Genomic DNA, 17,896 nt, shown 5'->3' on the forward strand with positions numbered 1-17,896 from the left:
AAGTTATACCACCCCTGTGAATTTTTCTGTGTGTTATGGTTTTATTATCGGTTCTTTTTGCTTAATATTCTTTACGGAAATCGACAATGTGTATTAATGGATTTCAATTGTGAATCATTGTAACTTTTAAACGTTTGTCGTTTGATGTTCATTCGTTTCGTTATTTTATTTTGGGAAAATGTAAGTTGGATTACAATAAATAATTCTCTGCTATTATTTTTACTTCAGAACGGAAATTATCGAATGTGATTGCAGATTTTCGTATTCGATTCCGTGACATGAATATAAATTGTGGATGTTCTGCAACATAAAGATGTAATGGCTAAAGCCATTCATAATTGAAGACAGGGATTTTTTTTTATTTGATTCACTGAATTTCAATACTTCTTGGAATTGCAATTAAGTGGACACATCTCAAGAATTTCTGTGGAATTTAATATCGATTGCTAGTGCTTGAAATAGGTTAACGAGATAGTTTTGAGGGTAATGGTTATGGAAAGTGTTATTATGTTCGCCTTTTTAAATGTTAATCATGTTCATTTTCTCGACAAAAATACGCAACGTCGCTCGATATCATTTCGTAGTCGAACATTTAAATATTTCGGTGTTCTTGCTTCGAAGAAAATCCTATTGTGCACACTTTCACCGTCTTCTATCTAAAAAACCAATTTCGACTGGTTATGTTGTAATATTATGATATCAACCCCAAGACAAATATGGTAATATTTGCTGATAGTTTGTACCAACTAAAAGATGGGCATAACCGGTCGATAATAAGAAATTCTTTATTTCGCACATAACACAAATATTTGGTAGTTGGTGATTGATAGTCGGTAACAGTATAATAGGAGATGATTATCATCGGGAGCTGCCTATAAATTGATGAAATTATCAGTGATTATCATCTTCTTAAAACAAGAATATATTTACTACCAACCATCAAATGTTTGAGTTATGAGTGTACTAAAAAATAGGAGTAAAAAAGACCTTGCCAGCCTACGGCAAGATATAATATTTTCATTCATTTTTACTGGTCATTCACTTTTTTGCCTTTAATGAAAACATAAAATTTGTCTTTTGAAATTACATTAATAGTTATTTACGCAGCAGCAATATTGAGGTAGTTTATTGTATTTATAGTGTGATCACAAATAACGAAATGTGACTGTTGTCCACAGAATGCACTTATGAACACAAGTAAAAAATTAAAATTTCACAGAGACCATGAGTATAGTCACAATACCATCAAATCTAGTACTTCTTTTGTTTGATATATCATTTAATGTTTGATTAAAAATCTTTTACCTCTTTACTTATACTATTCATTTACACTTGCATTTACATGTGAAGGAACAATTTCAAGCAAGAGCTCATCTATTATTTTGTCTGTTGTTGTCGTTAACGAATGGATATTCGTTTCAGAAATATGTAGAGGACACCAATTTATATTTTCTCTCGGTTTTAAATCGATGAAAAAAAATTGTTCATAACAACGATCCAACATTCCAATGAAAATGCTAAATACACGTTCATGTCAGACAAATTTGTGTTGCAAAATCGTTATTAATCCATGATATCATAACATCCCATAAATAGTTCAGCTGGAAAGCATTTTGTGAGATCAACATTCCATTCCACAATCTTTTCGGTTATGTTTAGATTGTTGTGGCTGTCATCACTAGATTAATTGATTCCTGAAGATATTTGCCAACTAAGAATTTAATTATTTACATTGATTTTGGGTATTGGAAAATATTTCATTAGGTTGGGAAGAAGTTTAGATTGATTCGTTGATCTAATTTTCATTCTGCATAATTATTTTATGCAACTCAGTGATGATGTCTGCAACTTACGCAGCCTGTGTGCAATGTTGTATGAACTTATTTTATCGCAGTGCGATAAAGGATTTACAAGGGACTTTATCGCACTAGTGCGAAAAACGCCACGTGTTGCTGACGTCACACTACGAATATCTTCGATATTTATTCGATTTTCTTCATTGCATAAAACGTTGTATGCAACAGTGTATGCATTGCAACACGAATTGTATGCTGATATATTATCGCAAACGATGTCTTAACAACCTCGGCGCTGCCTCGGATTGGCAATCTGACATCTAGTGTCACCTTCAAACGATGCTTGTTACATAAATAATTATTAAATTGTTAAAATATTACAATCAATTTTCGTATAAACTGAGTGATGTTGAGTTATAGATTTATATACATAGAGACGAGTCTTCCCTTTATGGTCTCCAAACTTTTTTTTTCTGTTATTTAAAAATACGGAAATACTTAGAGGTTATAATGTCACATTGTTTATAGCTTCACGTTATCATATTACTCATATAGATAATATTTAATTCACACGAGCAGCATGAGAAAATCTATTTACAAAAAAAAAACTTAGATAATTACCATCAACTCATCAGTCATCACATAAAGCGTCCAAAAAAATAATAATTTTAATGCAACCGCTTTAATTACATTTTATCGTGAAGCAACGATAGCATACCAAACATCCCATATAGCAAACTTCTATTAAAACTCGGAAGTTACACTAGACTTTTCACAATCTATAGTGGTGCTGTGCTCTATATGTGTAGGCGATATATACTTATATTAATTTTATACAGACGTTGGCAGTTGCCACAAATGGAAAAGAAAATGTGGCTGTGAATCCACGTACCATTAGGTTTTGCCGGCAGCAATTTCTGAAGAGCACGTTGTGAAGTAGGATGTGAATTTTTCTCTATTTTCATAAAGCTGTTTTATATCATCGTATATTATAATTTTTATACGTATACATCGACATCGTACACAACATAATAACAAACAGTCGGTAGACGGTAGACACATATCTTAAAAGAAAACGATTTTTTTACTTGACATTCTACTTCAGCGCAAAAATATTAACACAAACGTAAATAGTAATTGCATTGTATCGCTTGAATATTCAAGCTAAATAACATTCTGAAAATTCTATTCCCTTTTATGTATACGTTGACTTTATATTTCCGATACGGAAGAGTACAAATCGAAATCGAACCGAAAATACATCATTACAAATCGTGGTGTTGTTATATATATTCAGTTTTTTTTGTATTTACCACAGAGTGAAGATGTAATAACAAAATAGACACACAACATCGATATAATTCCCCAAAAAATACACCCAACGATGTTGTGTAATGGTCGATCTGAGGTTGTAATATATAAAAGGCTGGAAAATTATTCTGTAGAATAATTTATTTCATGTGCTGTTTTACGTTGTTACAACATTCCACATAGAAAAGAATCTATTGGAAATATGAAATATGTGTACGGTTCGGTTAATCGTCTGGACTTTATGAATAATAAATGAGAACAAAAAAAAACTATGCGGGGGGATTGATTGAACGAGTCAATCATTGAACTCGCAAGAGAAATGATTATTAGTTTCAGGTTTCAGTACTTCGTAAGCTTGAGAGACATAATGTCTGCCAAGCAAAATATCGTTAAATGAGTTAAATGATGTTTCCTGACTTTAGGTTGAATTTGAATGGACAATGCAGGTCAAAAGTATAACAAAAACAGATAATTTATCCTTACATTGATTGGTATATGTGAGCATCCTGGCCGATAATATCGATCAGAAGACGAAAATTTGTTGCTCACCCAGAGCACGATAATATCGCCCAGAAGGAGACAATGTCACTCTCTGAGCGATGTTATCATCCAGAAAGTCTGAGCATGTGTATAAGGATTCATTTCCTTCTTGTTCTTTGAATAATCAAATTGAATTGAATTGAAATTATCCTAGGGTGATATCACACAAAATTTTGTGGTGGACACTATCATCTTCTGGGCAATATTATCGTCTCGGTGATATTTTCATCTTCTGAGCGACATTATCATCTTCTGGATTATATTATTGTCTTCTGGGCGATTGTGAATGTCTTTCGGCTAATATTATTATCTCTTAGCAATAATATTGCCCAAAACTACATATTTTCGTTTTCTGGACGATATTACCGTTCGAGACGATAGTCCTATGGTAGCGCAATGTCCCGTCACCTTTTGACTCACCTCAGCATATTTTTTTAAAATAAAACTTGTGACCTCTATCAATCCAGGATCCTCGCAAGCCTAAATTGTTTTATTGATTATAAACGAAAACATTTTTAATTTGTATATATAATCCATTCAAGTGCACACAAGCCTCTCGACATGTATATTGTATATTATCACTAGAAACATTTTCAATTTTAATTCTAAAAATAGACGAAACTGTCGAGTAATATTTCTTTTACACTAGTGCTTTTTCATGTCGACATTGTACAGCATGTCATAGCAAATAGTAACAGGAATAAAAAATAATGAGAATTTGTTAAACCTTTACCGTCACAGTGTGTACAACACAATGAACACTATATATGCATACAGTTGAAAGTAAATTGTAAATATAATTAATTTTAGGGAAAGTCTCGAACAAAAGACTAATTAATAAGATTCAATTACATTGCTCCCAACAAACAAGTTTATCCGTGAAGCCCGTTTTATTTTCCTGCATTTGGACATTTCTCCACTACATGCTGGACTAGCTTCAAAGTTTATAAATTGGTCAGTTCCTTTAAAATACATTTTATCGTTGGTCGTATATCACAGATTAAATTTAGGTAGCAAAGCAAATTGATTCAGACATGTCCATCCGTGTAGACCATAAATCAACAGATTTACGTCAATTCCAATAATTTTGTTTGTTGGTTGAGAGGCGATATTTTCAGGGATGTGACCTATGTGCCATGACAAAAATATATATTTAAATTGCTTCGTTAAATCACTGAACAGGAGTCGAAAAAAAATCACGTAAACTGTAAATTTTACTGGTTTGACACACATCTTGATACATGAAAACTCTCTGGGTTCGATTTTCGAAACCCAGCGTTTATTTGTGTCTGCTACAATACAATACTTTGTCTGTTTTATCAACAACTGAAGAGATTCTCTGGGGGACATGTCACAGATGAGAGTCATAGATACATACAGGAAGTTGGAAAATAATGGAAAAGAAAATACGCACCGAAGAAAATAGCATTGATTCCATCCTTGGAAAAGTTTTGTGTTATCTTTTTTAACATTTTCATTTTATGAATTTTTGTCGTTTCCAAAATATTTTCATCGTCTGAAATTTTTCGTATTTTGTGTATCTTTTTGGCAGTGAAATGACGAGAACCACGTAAACTTTTGGGAAAAGTTTTATAGTGCCGCACTATTTTCAATCAACTCCAGTTTATTTGAAATGTAGAACTAGAGTTCTACGAACTACGAATCGGCATAAATTAAAATGACTAATTGAAAATTCATGTTTCTCCCGACCCGATCGATAATATTTCGAAACCCAATGTTGTAGATGTAGGTACTCTTACTACGTTTTATTGTAGTGAGTTTTCTCTCTCACAAAAATAGAGTTATAGTTCTCAATCACTTTTATTCATATCATCAATTAATATTCACATTACAGGCTAGTCCGCGCTCACGCGGCGTATTATGTCTCGTGAACCCTACAATTCAGTTGCAGCAGTTAGCTCAGGTACAAGAAGTCCAGGCCGTACAGGCAGAAGGCTCACAGAGCTTCCAACTGTTGACCGTTCACCATCACGAGATTACGGATCACGAGGCAGTCCACTAGGTAATACCATTGTACAATAATGTGAATGACAATAGCAACTATATAAACTCTCTTTGATTTTCCATTTTGCACATCTTAAATCCCCAACCTCGCTCATTTAACAAAAAATACTTACGCATGAAATAAACAAAAAAAAAACATTCAGCATGATTCACAGCATCCGTTTGGTTTCACCCCACACCGTATTTGAATTATTTTTATAGGACGAAAATTACGTCAAACCCGTTCAGATAATTCCTCCCCTTTGCACTACGGTCCCTCTTCATCATCAAATTATCACCATCATAATTCTGTTGCAGCAATGGGAAGTCCATATTACAGAGATATGGATGAACCGACTAGTCCAGCTGGCGGAGGACATCACCGAAGTCGTAGTGCGAGTCGACCGCCAATATCCCATTCAATGGACTATCCAAGTAATTTATAAACTTATTGATGTTCACAATATACAATTCAAACAATACGAAAACTATTAGGAACACGTTATCAGTCGCTAGACCGTGGTGGTTTAGTCGACGTACATGATAGAGAATTCATTCCAATCAGAGAGCCACGCGATCGATCTAGAGATCGGTCTCTGGAACGTGGTCTATACTTGGAAGATGAACTCTACGGCAGATCAGCTAGACAAAGTCCGAATCCGATGAGTATGCCGACCGGTGACAGAGGCTACTTAGGCGAGCTGCACCACCAAAATTCGGATTTACAGCGTGAACTAGGGCAACTAAAAAGAGAACTAGAACTGACAAATCAAAAATTAGGTAGTTCCATGCATAGTATTAAAACATTTTGGTCACCGGAGTTAAAGAAAGAACGTGCGTTACGTAAAGAGGAAAGCGCCAAATACAGCCTTATTAATGATCAACTTAAGTTACTGAATAGTGAAAATCAGGTGAGTTTATCGATTGTTTTTATTTACTTCTTAATTTTAGAATTATAATTGCTTCGTTGAAATTATTTGAAAACCGTTGAGCAGTGCCCGTTTAATGAGCTGTACATCTGATATATAAGCTGTTATAGTTCAACCGATTACGAATAAAAAATTCAACAAATTTGTATACGGAGCTGCTTGAATTTTGATTTTGTTTATAAAACTATTTTTAAACTCATGAAAAAATGAAAATTTAACATTGAACACATGGCAATGTGGTCAAGTTCTCTACAATGTAGTAATCAGTTGCTGTTCACTATAATGCCCAATAGACGGTCAAGTAATCGTATGGCTTCATAAAATTGATAGGCTGTTCAAACTGCAATTATTGCTAATCGAGAACATTTCAGAGTTTTCGTTTACCTTCGCACCCAGTCTAATATACGTTTAATGTGTCCGTAATTGGTGATAAGAAATTTTGTATTTACTTCAGCCCCGACTTAAGCATAACACTTAAAAAGTTGTAAGATTCGGCCATCTTTCATGAAAAATGAACAGACACTGCATTACATTGGCATTACCATCGGTTGTTGCATTGTTTTGGAATAATCAACAAATTTCTTATCATCTTTTCGTCGAATCAACTTGGCACTAACAAATTAAGCTTATTCGACACACGAACATTAAAAATGGCGACAATTGAGACCTTTACGGTAATATGTGTGTTTACTGACTTAATCACTACAATATAATACGGAAAACGGGTTCTATTTATTCAAAGAAAAGAAAATTCCACCCTTTTCGTCGAAGAGTTTTATCCAGAAAATGGTAAAGTAGGACATCATGTAGACATGGGTATTATTAAAATGATATGTAAAGTGATCACAACAATGACAAAGATTTTGTAATAAAACATGAAATATTCCTGGGAGAGAATGTAGTCTGCTACTCCATTGTTAAAATATATTACTTGCTCGTCCTATGAATAATTTACCATGGCGTTTATTATATACGTGGCAAATTTCAGAGAAATTTTGATATTCAGACATTCGCTGACAGTGAATGCAATGATATTAAGTACATACATACTACCAAGCATACTAAACTAAATATGAAGATGTATGCACTAATATTTGAAGCACATCCTAGCAATTTGGGATTAGTGACATCTACTTTTTGAAATGAAGTCAGAATATAGTCTCGTTATTCAACTATGTTCAAAAGTTTGTCATCATTAAATTAACTTCAATCAAAACCGCACGAAAAAGGGTTTCGAATATACAAGTAACCAAGAATGTCTGAGTCCTTTACAGTATCAGAGGGTGGCGTAAAAATGTATTCATTCGAATAGTTATTTGCCGGTTGATGTTGTGCAACAAAGGAAATTGTTTTCTTTGCTTTTATAATTCCCTTAGGGCCATTCCAGCTCTGAATCTATTTACCATATCTCGAAACAAAACGCCTACGTGTCTATATGTATATAAACATAAATCCATAGAAGCAATTTATTTTTTAACAGAAAATCTTCATTTAATAATGCTGTATTCCACGTTTATCCTGGGGGTCGCATAGAGAAAATACCGAATCCGATAAAAAGCACATTGTTCCAGTTGAAGTTTTATCAGAAAACTTTCTGTGGAAAGGAGAACAGTGGCTTCAAATATGTTTGCATAGTATATATGATTCCTCCATGGCTACATTTTTATCTCGACTTTCATTTTATGTAACCTGACAAACACAATTACATTTTTTCGTTGTTTCGAAAACTACTTTTAAGATTTCCGTGTTATTTCCAAGTTTCAACCACGTCTACACCAAATTTATTTCAAATAATTTTTTTTTGTTTCCTTCTCGAATCCGACACAACATGCACATTAGAAACAAGCAATGTTGGTTAGGCAACTAGAAGAGGAACTTCGGATGAGAATGCGGCAGCCAAATATCGAATTGCAACAGCAAATGGAAGCAATATATGCAGAAAATGAGCACCTGACACGAGAAATAGCTATTCTGAGGGATACGATAAAGGTTTGTACATCTGAGTGTAAATGATTTCATAAATTAAAGGCAAATGAATTACTTGCATCCTATTTATTAACTCAACGTGTAACATAACACATACATTAGGAACTAGAACTGAGAATTGAAACTCAAAAGCAAACACTAACTACAAGAGACGAAAGTATTAAAAAGTTGTTGGAAATGTTGCAAAATAAGGGAATGGGTGTGTATGAAAATACAGTAAATTGTTTTCATATTTGTTTCAACGGAATCGTTTATTTATTCCATGTCGAATGTGGTATTAATAGGCAAAGAAGAGGAACGACAAATGTTTCAACAAATGCAAGCAATGGCACAGAAACAGGTACTTTCATAAAAACAATTTGTTTTCATGTTGATTTTCTTTCATTTGAGCACGTCAGTGTATGGAAATGAATAGAGTGCAGTATTTTCTTTTTATTGGTAATATACCAAACATTAGGTAGATAAATGCAACGAGAATGAACCCTTTTTTGTCTTCCTTTGTAGTTTAATCATTCACTCATTGTGCGACTAATTTTGTTTGTATTCGAGTATCGCAGTTGTCGGTGGTTAAACATAATAGTTAATTGGTTTAGTTAAAACGAACAGTTCATGCTAGTCAACAAAAGTGTGACGAGTTATTGGGAGACGTGGAAATAATTGAAGCATAATTGTATTTTAATAATTAATTATAGAAAAAAGTTGGGTAGCTACTGACGGATTATAAATTTTCGCGAACGTCTGCTTCCTTCTTCATACCTTTATCGTTTGAACACGTGCATGAACTCATGGTTTATCGAAAATTGACATTAAAAATCGAAGCTCAGTCACAACACCTAAGCAAAGTTGATCTGTCTTTCATACAACTTTTCGATTAATATTTGAATCATTCGTCAAGCACAACTAAGAACTCCATTGATTGAGACGCAGAATTTTCAAAGATTCAAACGATGGTTGTCATAAAAGCAAATAATTGGAACGTAAAACTTGACACAGCTCGGAGAGATATATCTCTTTATTCAATGGGGACGTTTATATATGGTACGACATATTCAAACAAGATGATGACATAAACAATACTTTAACAGAAAAAACAACGTTTTATAATTTGCCAAAAAGATTATCTAAAGTCGTGTGTCGAGAGTATCTACACGCGCCGCCTGTTCACTTATAAATGAAAATGCCCTAGTTGAAATTGATCTTTAAGAGATACATAACTACATACTCGGGGTCGTAAATGTAAGTTATGAATGTGTATGGCGTAAACGTCTTCCATAAAGTAAATAAATATGTCGTGTGGATAAACTTTCAAACGACTTTGAACTATCGTTTTGGGAATAACGAAACATAAGAAGATTCGGATTTCATAGGTTTTGTTTGCACATTTATGTAAGTTGAGCTCTATACGCTCCGTTTTAATTCAGTGTAAATTTAGAGCAACTTCTTCAATTTTGTTTTGCTGCCATGTTTGATTTAAATTAACCTATTCAATTTATCGAGAATACATTTTCGGTAAATTTCAGTTGAATAAAAAAAATGAATTTGACTACCCTCTCTCCTGTAATTATATCATTTCAATTTATTCTTAAGACTATCTTGAGCTGAAAACACAATGATATGTGGTGTTCTTATTGATAATGTTGAGTTCGTCTGCAATTTGTACCGAACTAAGCATATCCGCCCTTCGTCGACCTGTAATAATTTTATCGATTTTATGTAAGGAAAAATTTTAAAATTTGAAAAACTAAAGTTTTTGTTAACCATCGACCGACATCATGAAATTTGTAAATATACAAGGCTTTCATTGGCATACAATTAAAAGTTTCGTAATGACAGAATAAATAAACAAACACGAAATTTCAATGGGACACCAATAAAATGACAAATAATCCGTTTTTGTTCATCGAATTCACTTATTTATTTATTCCGTATTACCGGTGTGCTACTAATAAACTTTTATACTACACATACATGATAATTATTAGATTATTTTTTGTGTATTGCGTTTAACAGATGTTTCATTAAATATAATTGTTAGCGTTGACTATTTTGTGAATTCAGATTTTTGAATTATAAAAGATAAACTTTTATCATATTTAGCTACTCTTATAATCAGCATCAGCATACTGTTACGATGTTATAATCTATAATTGCTTAAACAAAATGCATCCTAACAAAAACTTTCTATTCCATTAAACATTCATTAATTTTTTAGATGAAATTCCTATTTATCAGCATTAAATATTATTCTATTCATTGGGCATTCTTTCTTTTTTCATACATTAATTTCGTTTCAATTTTAATAATATCAATAGTTTTAATTAATGTAAAATTTAGTTTGGCGAAAGAATTATTATTATATATAAATCTTGTTAACTTAACTTAACGACTGACTGTATTATTATAACGCAATTACAAAATTGGCACGTTCAAAAATACATTGAAAAACAAAATATATTTGTAAATAAAAAATATTTTTCTTACATTTTTAACAATCATTATTCATTTATCATTTTATTTCTAATGTTTCTTTCATTTAATTCTTTATTTAATGAAATTTTTCATTTTTTTTAAATTAGTTATCGATAATTATGGGCACATATTGTTACAAAACGTCAAAAAAATGATACTTTTGTACCACACATTTCATTAAAAAAATTATATTTTTTTCCAAAAAATTAATTTACCAAATTAAAAATTTGTTATAATCAAGAATTTATTGTTTTTTTCACTTTAACATAATTCTTTCGTCAAAAAAATATAGCATTTAAAGATTTTTGACGAAACTTATCGGCAATAATGGCTCCACATTAAACTATTAAATTTTCCAATCGGTTTTCGAATTATTTGAATCAAAAAAAGTGAATTTAAAGCTAAAAACGAATCGGGTATCAAGTTATTGAAAACAAAACATGGAAAATAGGAAATAATATTGGCAAAAAAATGCACTTGTTATTCCTGTTGTTGTTCGTTCGTTCGTTAACTTATTTTTTTCATTTTTGATATTGATGTTGTTCATGTAAAATGACATACAAAAAGAGATAAAATAAATATGTTTTATCGCAAAATCATATTTATTCAAAATCAATCATAATTTAACGCGTTTAATTCTAATTGACATCCTTTGTGTTTGTGGTACAAAAATACACACATAGCCCTATATTATATGATTTATTGATTTTGTATATCTTTCTTAAGCACACACATTTTCTATGTTCTTTCTTTGCGTACTTTTCCTTCAAACACAACACAGTACCTTTTTACACACATTTTACTTCCTCCTATTCTTCGTTCAAAAATGACGAAAAATTTATAAAAAAATCACAAAATTTTTTATAAAAAAAATGCTTTTATTTCTTCATCATAAACGTAAACATCAACTTGCACCTTTCTCTATATAAATATAATATATACGAAATTGTTCACGCAAAATAAATTCATATCAAGACGAGTCCTTCAGATTTTCTAAAAGAAATCGTATGTTTACACACACAAAAACAAAATTTCTTTCAGACGACGTAAAATGAAAACAATCAAAAGAAAATCTTAAGCATAAATTCAATGTTAAAATTACATTTTGTATGTTCAAAGTAAAGAAAAATTAGTGTGAATAAATTTTCTCATGTTGGGGCCTTAAAGTCCGTAAGTATCGGGGAAAATCGGATGTTTCTTAGAAAAATGTATGATGGCCGAATGGTTTGTGCATTTTAAATTAGACAACGATGCGTTTTTGTTTTCTTTTATTAATTTATTTTTTCTTTGTCATGATTTCATTTAACATTTTTTCAAAGTGTAGGTAAAAAGTTTTTTTTTTTAAATTAGACATCGAACACTACTTCTTACTTCTTTCCATTTGTTCGTTATTCAAGAAATTGGGTTGCCAGCACAGCCTCTGGTTAAATCTGCTACTTTTTTGTTGAAAGTATCTCGTGGTATTTAATATATGATCTTTTACTTTATTAGTTATAGCAAACAGTTTGTTATATAAGACAACACATACCATAGCTCATCGTTTATTGTTGTTGTCGCTGATGATAACAGATGTTGATAAATTGACTTCAACCATAGTTTTCGCGTTACTTCTGCTTTTGTTATCTTTTTTCTTAAGTTTTTTTTTTGTTTAAACGCATTCAGTCTAATAAACATTTTTAGGTTTAAAAAAATTGTTCCCGAATGCACAAATCAAACCGCATCGTATAGATTGTTATTAATTGACTAAAAAGCAACCCATTTCAAACATTCGTGTGTTTTTTTCTTTCATGGAAAATTTCAGATGTATAATTACAACTTGGGAAGCCCACCGACCGATTTACTGGGTACATGTATGTACGGCCAATCAAATTGTTTTGGAAACACATACAGTAATTTATATGATACCACTACGAATCTGGGCCAAACGTCTCCGTTGCCACGTCGAAGATACAGTATAGGTGGCCTTCCATCCGCTTCAATGACTGATTATTTAACACTAATGCAAAATGCATCCGAACAAGCACATTTATCTAATTTGTTAAACGAAACAACGAAATCGATAAATCGTTCACAGCAAATATTGGACGGAGGCCATTTGTCAAGCGATGGTATATCCAGCTATCCAACTTTAAATTGTGGTGATCTAACGTCATCCTATCGAACTGATAATCTACTGAGCATGCCAATAACAACCAGTTTTTCATCGCACCCGAACATTTACTCTCAGCCAAACTACAAGAGTCAATCGACATTTCTAGACTATTTATCCAATCCGAAACAATTCTCGAATGTTGCGTACTCGCGACCGACATACAGCAATCGTACCGATCAATACTTACCAGCGTGTCCATCCAATTTATTCACTCAAACTCGATTAATGTCACAATCGCGTAGCCATATACCATTGCATCATGCATCAAATCCTGCACTGTCCCATACATCCAATTGGTTTCCATCACATTTAAAAACTACCACAGCCGATACATACAACCATAGTCTTAAATATCCACTTTCGGGATATTCCAATCAACATTTTGATCATCATCACTATCAAATACCGAAACTAGATTTAGATTATACAAAACAGGGCGAAACAAAACGACAAGTAAGTTTTAAATTTGATGTAGACACTTTGTCAATTGACTCATAAAAAGACTAAAAACAATTTAAATGAAAAACAAATTCGAAAAAACCAATTTTGAGTTAAAAACGAGTTTTTCAAATATAGAAAATTTACTAACAAAATAATGTTAACGAAAAGTGTAAATAAATGATAAACTCAATTGACTCTAATTATAACTGATGCAAGAGATGATAATGTGGTGTTGGAGTGATTTACTAATTTGTGATCAAATGCTTCAAATTTTGTCATTTTTGAATTGTATCGAGGAAGTTAATCAGCGAGATAATCAGACCTTATATATATACTCACAACAGTAACACTGAAACAGTAAATCAATTTATGAAGACGATATCAATCCAACACCAAGTTATAAATTTTAATATTTTTGTTTTGTTTGTTTAATTTTACTAAATTCATCACTCATCATTCACTGTTTATCATTTATAAGGGAGTTTGTTTAATTGATAGTCCGTCCATCAAATTTTTTAGAACGAGCTGTAACAAATTCGAGCGATTACTAAATTTATATTTTCCGTCGTAGATTCTTTAGTCAATTCGGTCGCTAGTTAACCGCAGAACAATAATATCAAAGTCTTAAAAATTTCTGGCTCACTCTGCAAGATCCTTTGCCAACGATTAAACTTTCTTAAAAATTACTAACGGATTTTGGTCTCTTATTACAATTTTGTTATGCTCCTTAGGTCGCTATCCCTAATCCCAAATTTATTTTCTTAAAAAAAATATTGTTTGCTTCATTTTAACGAGATTTGCAGTGGAAACATCTAACTTATTGCTTCTATTTAATAGAAAAGAACTCACTGATGATGATTTGCTGTCCGTTTTCTCAACTTTCTTTATTTCCACTTTATTTATAGACTAGTCACCGTTAATAGAATTGAAGAAAGAAAAATAAAATCGATCGATAAAATGCTTGCCTTTTTTCTATAGAAATCTGTTGAGACATTTTTCTCTCGTTCCATATTCCAGAACAACGAACGAATACATTTTATGTAGCTGTGTTTAACAGCCGGTGTATTGTTGACTTTCGTATTTATTATTTGGTAAATATTATCATTACGACGACGAAATGTGTAATGACAATTGACTTTGATATTAAGTACTTTGTCTTCGCTTACCTTTGAATGTGATTTTTTTTTTCGAAAGGTCAGATGGGCGGTGATTTTTTTCTTTTTTAACCTTAAGATATCCTTCAAATATAACAACGAAATTATGAAACTATGTCCAATGATGGTTGGGGCAAATTATAAAGCAATAAAAGTTACTATCAATTAGATAATGCTCGTAGGATCTGTTCAGTATAGTCTCGTTTCATTCGAAAATCCGCTAGCTTTCGACATTTCGTTATTAGATTTAGGTAAAAGAAGCAACGGATATATAGCGAATAAGATTGGGGCTTAAATGAACAGGTCATATACTCATCTAAACATGAATCATCTATCGATTTTAGTCGTCAGAACAATGAAGAAAAAAAAATGAATAAACAGAACATTGTCAATTAATTATTGTAAATTTAATTTACAATTTTATGAATGCACTATTTTTGCTCAATGTTTATTACAGTAGAAATTAATTAACGAAAGAATTTCATAAAATTCAAAACTATATTTCGTAATATGCAATTTTAAGTATAAAAAATATATTTAAATTCAACGTCAACCGTTTTTCGTAGAACATTTTATCATTTGAAAGTTTTATAGTTTTTAGCTTCGTGTAACATTATTTGTGTTCAAAAAGTTGATAAGTGTAGTTTTTATAAATGAGAAATCAACCTCAGATATATTCAATCAAAAAAAAGGACTTGTATCAAGTTGTGCTCGTTGTTCGATTCGATTAAGCCGCAACCAACAGTTGTCTTAATTGAATTTTGCCTAATTTTAAACAAAAAAACAAATGAAAAATCATCTTATGCTCCTAAATTTAATATTGTTAACATTATGAAAACTGCATTTATAACCAAATAAGAGACTTACGTTTTAATTTAGAATTTTGTTTTTGTGTGTGTGAATGATTTTATTATCCGTGTGTGTACATATTTGAATTAAAAAAAAAGAACAAAAAGAAAATTCAACCAAAAAAAAAACGAAAATTGATAAAATCTAAATGCATGCTATACCACATTACCACGAAATTTGACGAAAAATAAATGAATATATTTTGTAGTCAAGTATTCAAAATTTTAAAAAATTATAAAAATAGAGATAGGCCTAGAAGGTACACACCATCTATATTTTCGTTAAATAAAACTATTTAGAAGTATCCACTATTTTTTATAAGTAGATTATTGTAAACTCATCGTAGCCTTATATGCAATCTTTTGCATGATGATTGCGTATTTTTAGATAAATTTACTTATAGATTCTCAAAAAAAAAAAAAAAAAAAAAATAACGGAAACATAACCTATAGCAACATTCGTATGAGCATTCCATATTTTATTTAGAATTTAATGCTTCACCTCGTTATTTATTCAACGGTTTTTGTCGTTGACAAAACAACCGATTGTCTACAATCTATAATGCTTCGAACTCCCTTCATTTCTTATGCCATCAATTTTCATGCTAAAATTTGAATTCGCAAACATCAATCATCTGGTGTGCCAGCTACCAGAAGTTCATAAACGCTTGCTGATAAGATTTTCTTCAATCGTTTTTTGTTTCATTTTCAACCAATAAAAAATGTACATTTTTCTGCTATACATGAATGTATCATATTCTACCCATGCTGATGTATGCGTTACCAATACGATAACTTATGCTTCCTTCGAAATGGCACTTCAACTCTATTTTTCTGTAAATAAAATATTCATTGCTTTTGAGTGCTACGCTGCAAAAATGCATATAATATTCGAATATATAGACGAAACTTGATAAAAAATTTAAACCTTGCAATACAAAAGTATTGCGATTCACTTTACCATATCTGTGGTATCACACAGAATTACTGTGATGAATGTTTCTATATTATTGCTACAGAAATTTTACAGAAATTAGCAATGACCTCTGGCTAATTTAATCTTTTATAGCAAAATAATGTACCTTAAAACTAATGAAGTAAAAGATTTTGTAGTAATTTCTCGAACATATACTACGATTCAATGGTGGCATGCTTGCTGTCTATGTATACGTCGCCTATATAAATAAACAAATCATCAGATATTATATTTTCCGATTAACAACAACGCGATTCAATTATATTTAAAAAAAATCTAGTGGCATAATATCACGCTTAGTCGATAGCACGTCTGCTACAAATTTGATTCGATTTTATTTTTTATCCAACTTTGTTTTACTAAACCGATAATTACTACGATCACTGATCATACTTCATCTGATTTCTAAAATGTACCATTTTTCATGAAGCTGGATGAGTTCCGTCTCGAAATTCAACGAAGAGATCAAGAAATAATGGCGATGGCAGCCAAAATGAAAACTTTGGAAGAACAACACCAAGTAAGTTTATAATAATTTCTATCGTTTAGAGTCGTTCCCATTGATAGACGAATGTAATTGTTAATTGGGAGGGAGAGAACAGATAATTTCCCTATGCACGACCTCATCCTTAAATTAAATTGAACGCTGAAAGTTAAAAAACTAGAAATCTGGAAAATCTGAAAACATTAGTCGTAAGCAAAAATAAAAAGGTACAAGAAGAAGAACGACAGTTTTGTTCATATTTTACTTATATTATACCCTATGGTAATTGGAGCCATTCCGCCCCACTAGTGTATTTACTAGAAGACCTAACAAATGACATTAACTTTTTTCGAATAATGTCCGCACCAACGCTCATATCAATATTTTCGAAACAACATTTGCAGGACTATCAACGACATATTGCCGTATTGAAAGAGTCACTGTGCGCGAAAGAGGAACACTATAACATGTTACAAGTCGACGTCGATGAGCTGCGAACCAGACTGGAGGAGAAAAATCGTCTCATTGAAAAGAAAACTCAGAGTACCTTAGGCGCTGTACAGGATCGCAATCGTATGCAAAACGAATTGACCGAATTGAAGGATCATATGGATATTAAAGATCGGAAAATTAACGTTTTGCAACGAAAGGTAAAACAAATGTTTGTTTTTGATGTACTGATTGTACTATTTGTTCATCATTTTGAGAATTATTTTAAAAACGAAAACGCGTAACTTTAGTGAATGTGAAGCGACACAACATTTTTTACAAACTGCGTAAGTGGTTACTGCTTGATTTTTATTTCC

The 17,896-nt window shown here is 31.7% G+C and overlaps 1 protein-coding gene across 14 annotated transcripts in view; it reads left to right on the forward strand.

Moving 5' to 3' along the window:
* LOC119073248 (ELKS/Rab6-interacting/CAST family member 1) overlaps window positions 1-17,896 on the forward strand; it is a 31,751-nt gene that overhangs the window by 1,100 nt on the left and 12,755 nt on the right. For 5 of the 14 annotated variants that reach the window (XM_037178581.1, XM_037178582.1, XM_037178583.1 and 2 more), the window contains exons 2-10: window positions 5,503-5,670; window positions 5,874-6,086; window positions 6,147-6,562; window positions 8,420-8,569; window positions 8,669-8,765; window positions 8,851-8,906; window positions 12,837-13,640; window positions 17,037-17,126; window positions 17,495-17,740. In XM_037178581.1, coding sequence (XP_037034476.1) covers window positions 5,529-5,670; window positions 5,874-6,086; window positions 6,147-6,562; window positions 8,420-8,569; window positions 8,669-8,765; window positions 8,851-8,906; window positions 12,837-13,640; window positions 17,037-17,126; window positions 17,495-17,740 — 2,214 coding nt within the window. In that variant the 5' untranslated portion in view covers window positions 5,503-5,528. Of the gene's footprint in view, window positions 1-5,502; window positions 5,671-5,815; window positions 6,087-6,146; window positions 6,563-8,419; window positions 8,570-8,668; window positions 8,766-8,850; window positions 8,907-12,836; window positions 13,641-17,036; window positions 17,127-17,494; window positions 17,741-17,896 lie in introns of those variants that run through there. The other 9 variants (XM_037178591.1, XM_037178592.1, XM_037178594.1 and 6 more) reach the window with 4 other exon arrangements.

Source organism: Bradysia coprophila, unplaced genomic scaffold, assembly GCF_014529535.1.
Source record: "Bradysia coprophila strain Holo2 unplaced genomic scaffold, BU_Bcop_v1 contig_138, whole genome shotgun sequence".
NCBI classification, from domain to species: Eukaryota; Metazoa; Arthropoda; class Insecta; order Diptera; family Sciaridae; genus Bradysia; species Bradysia coprophila.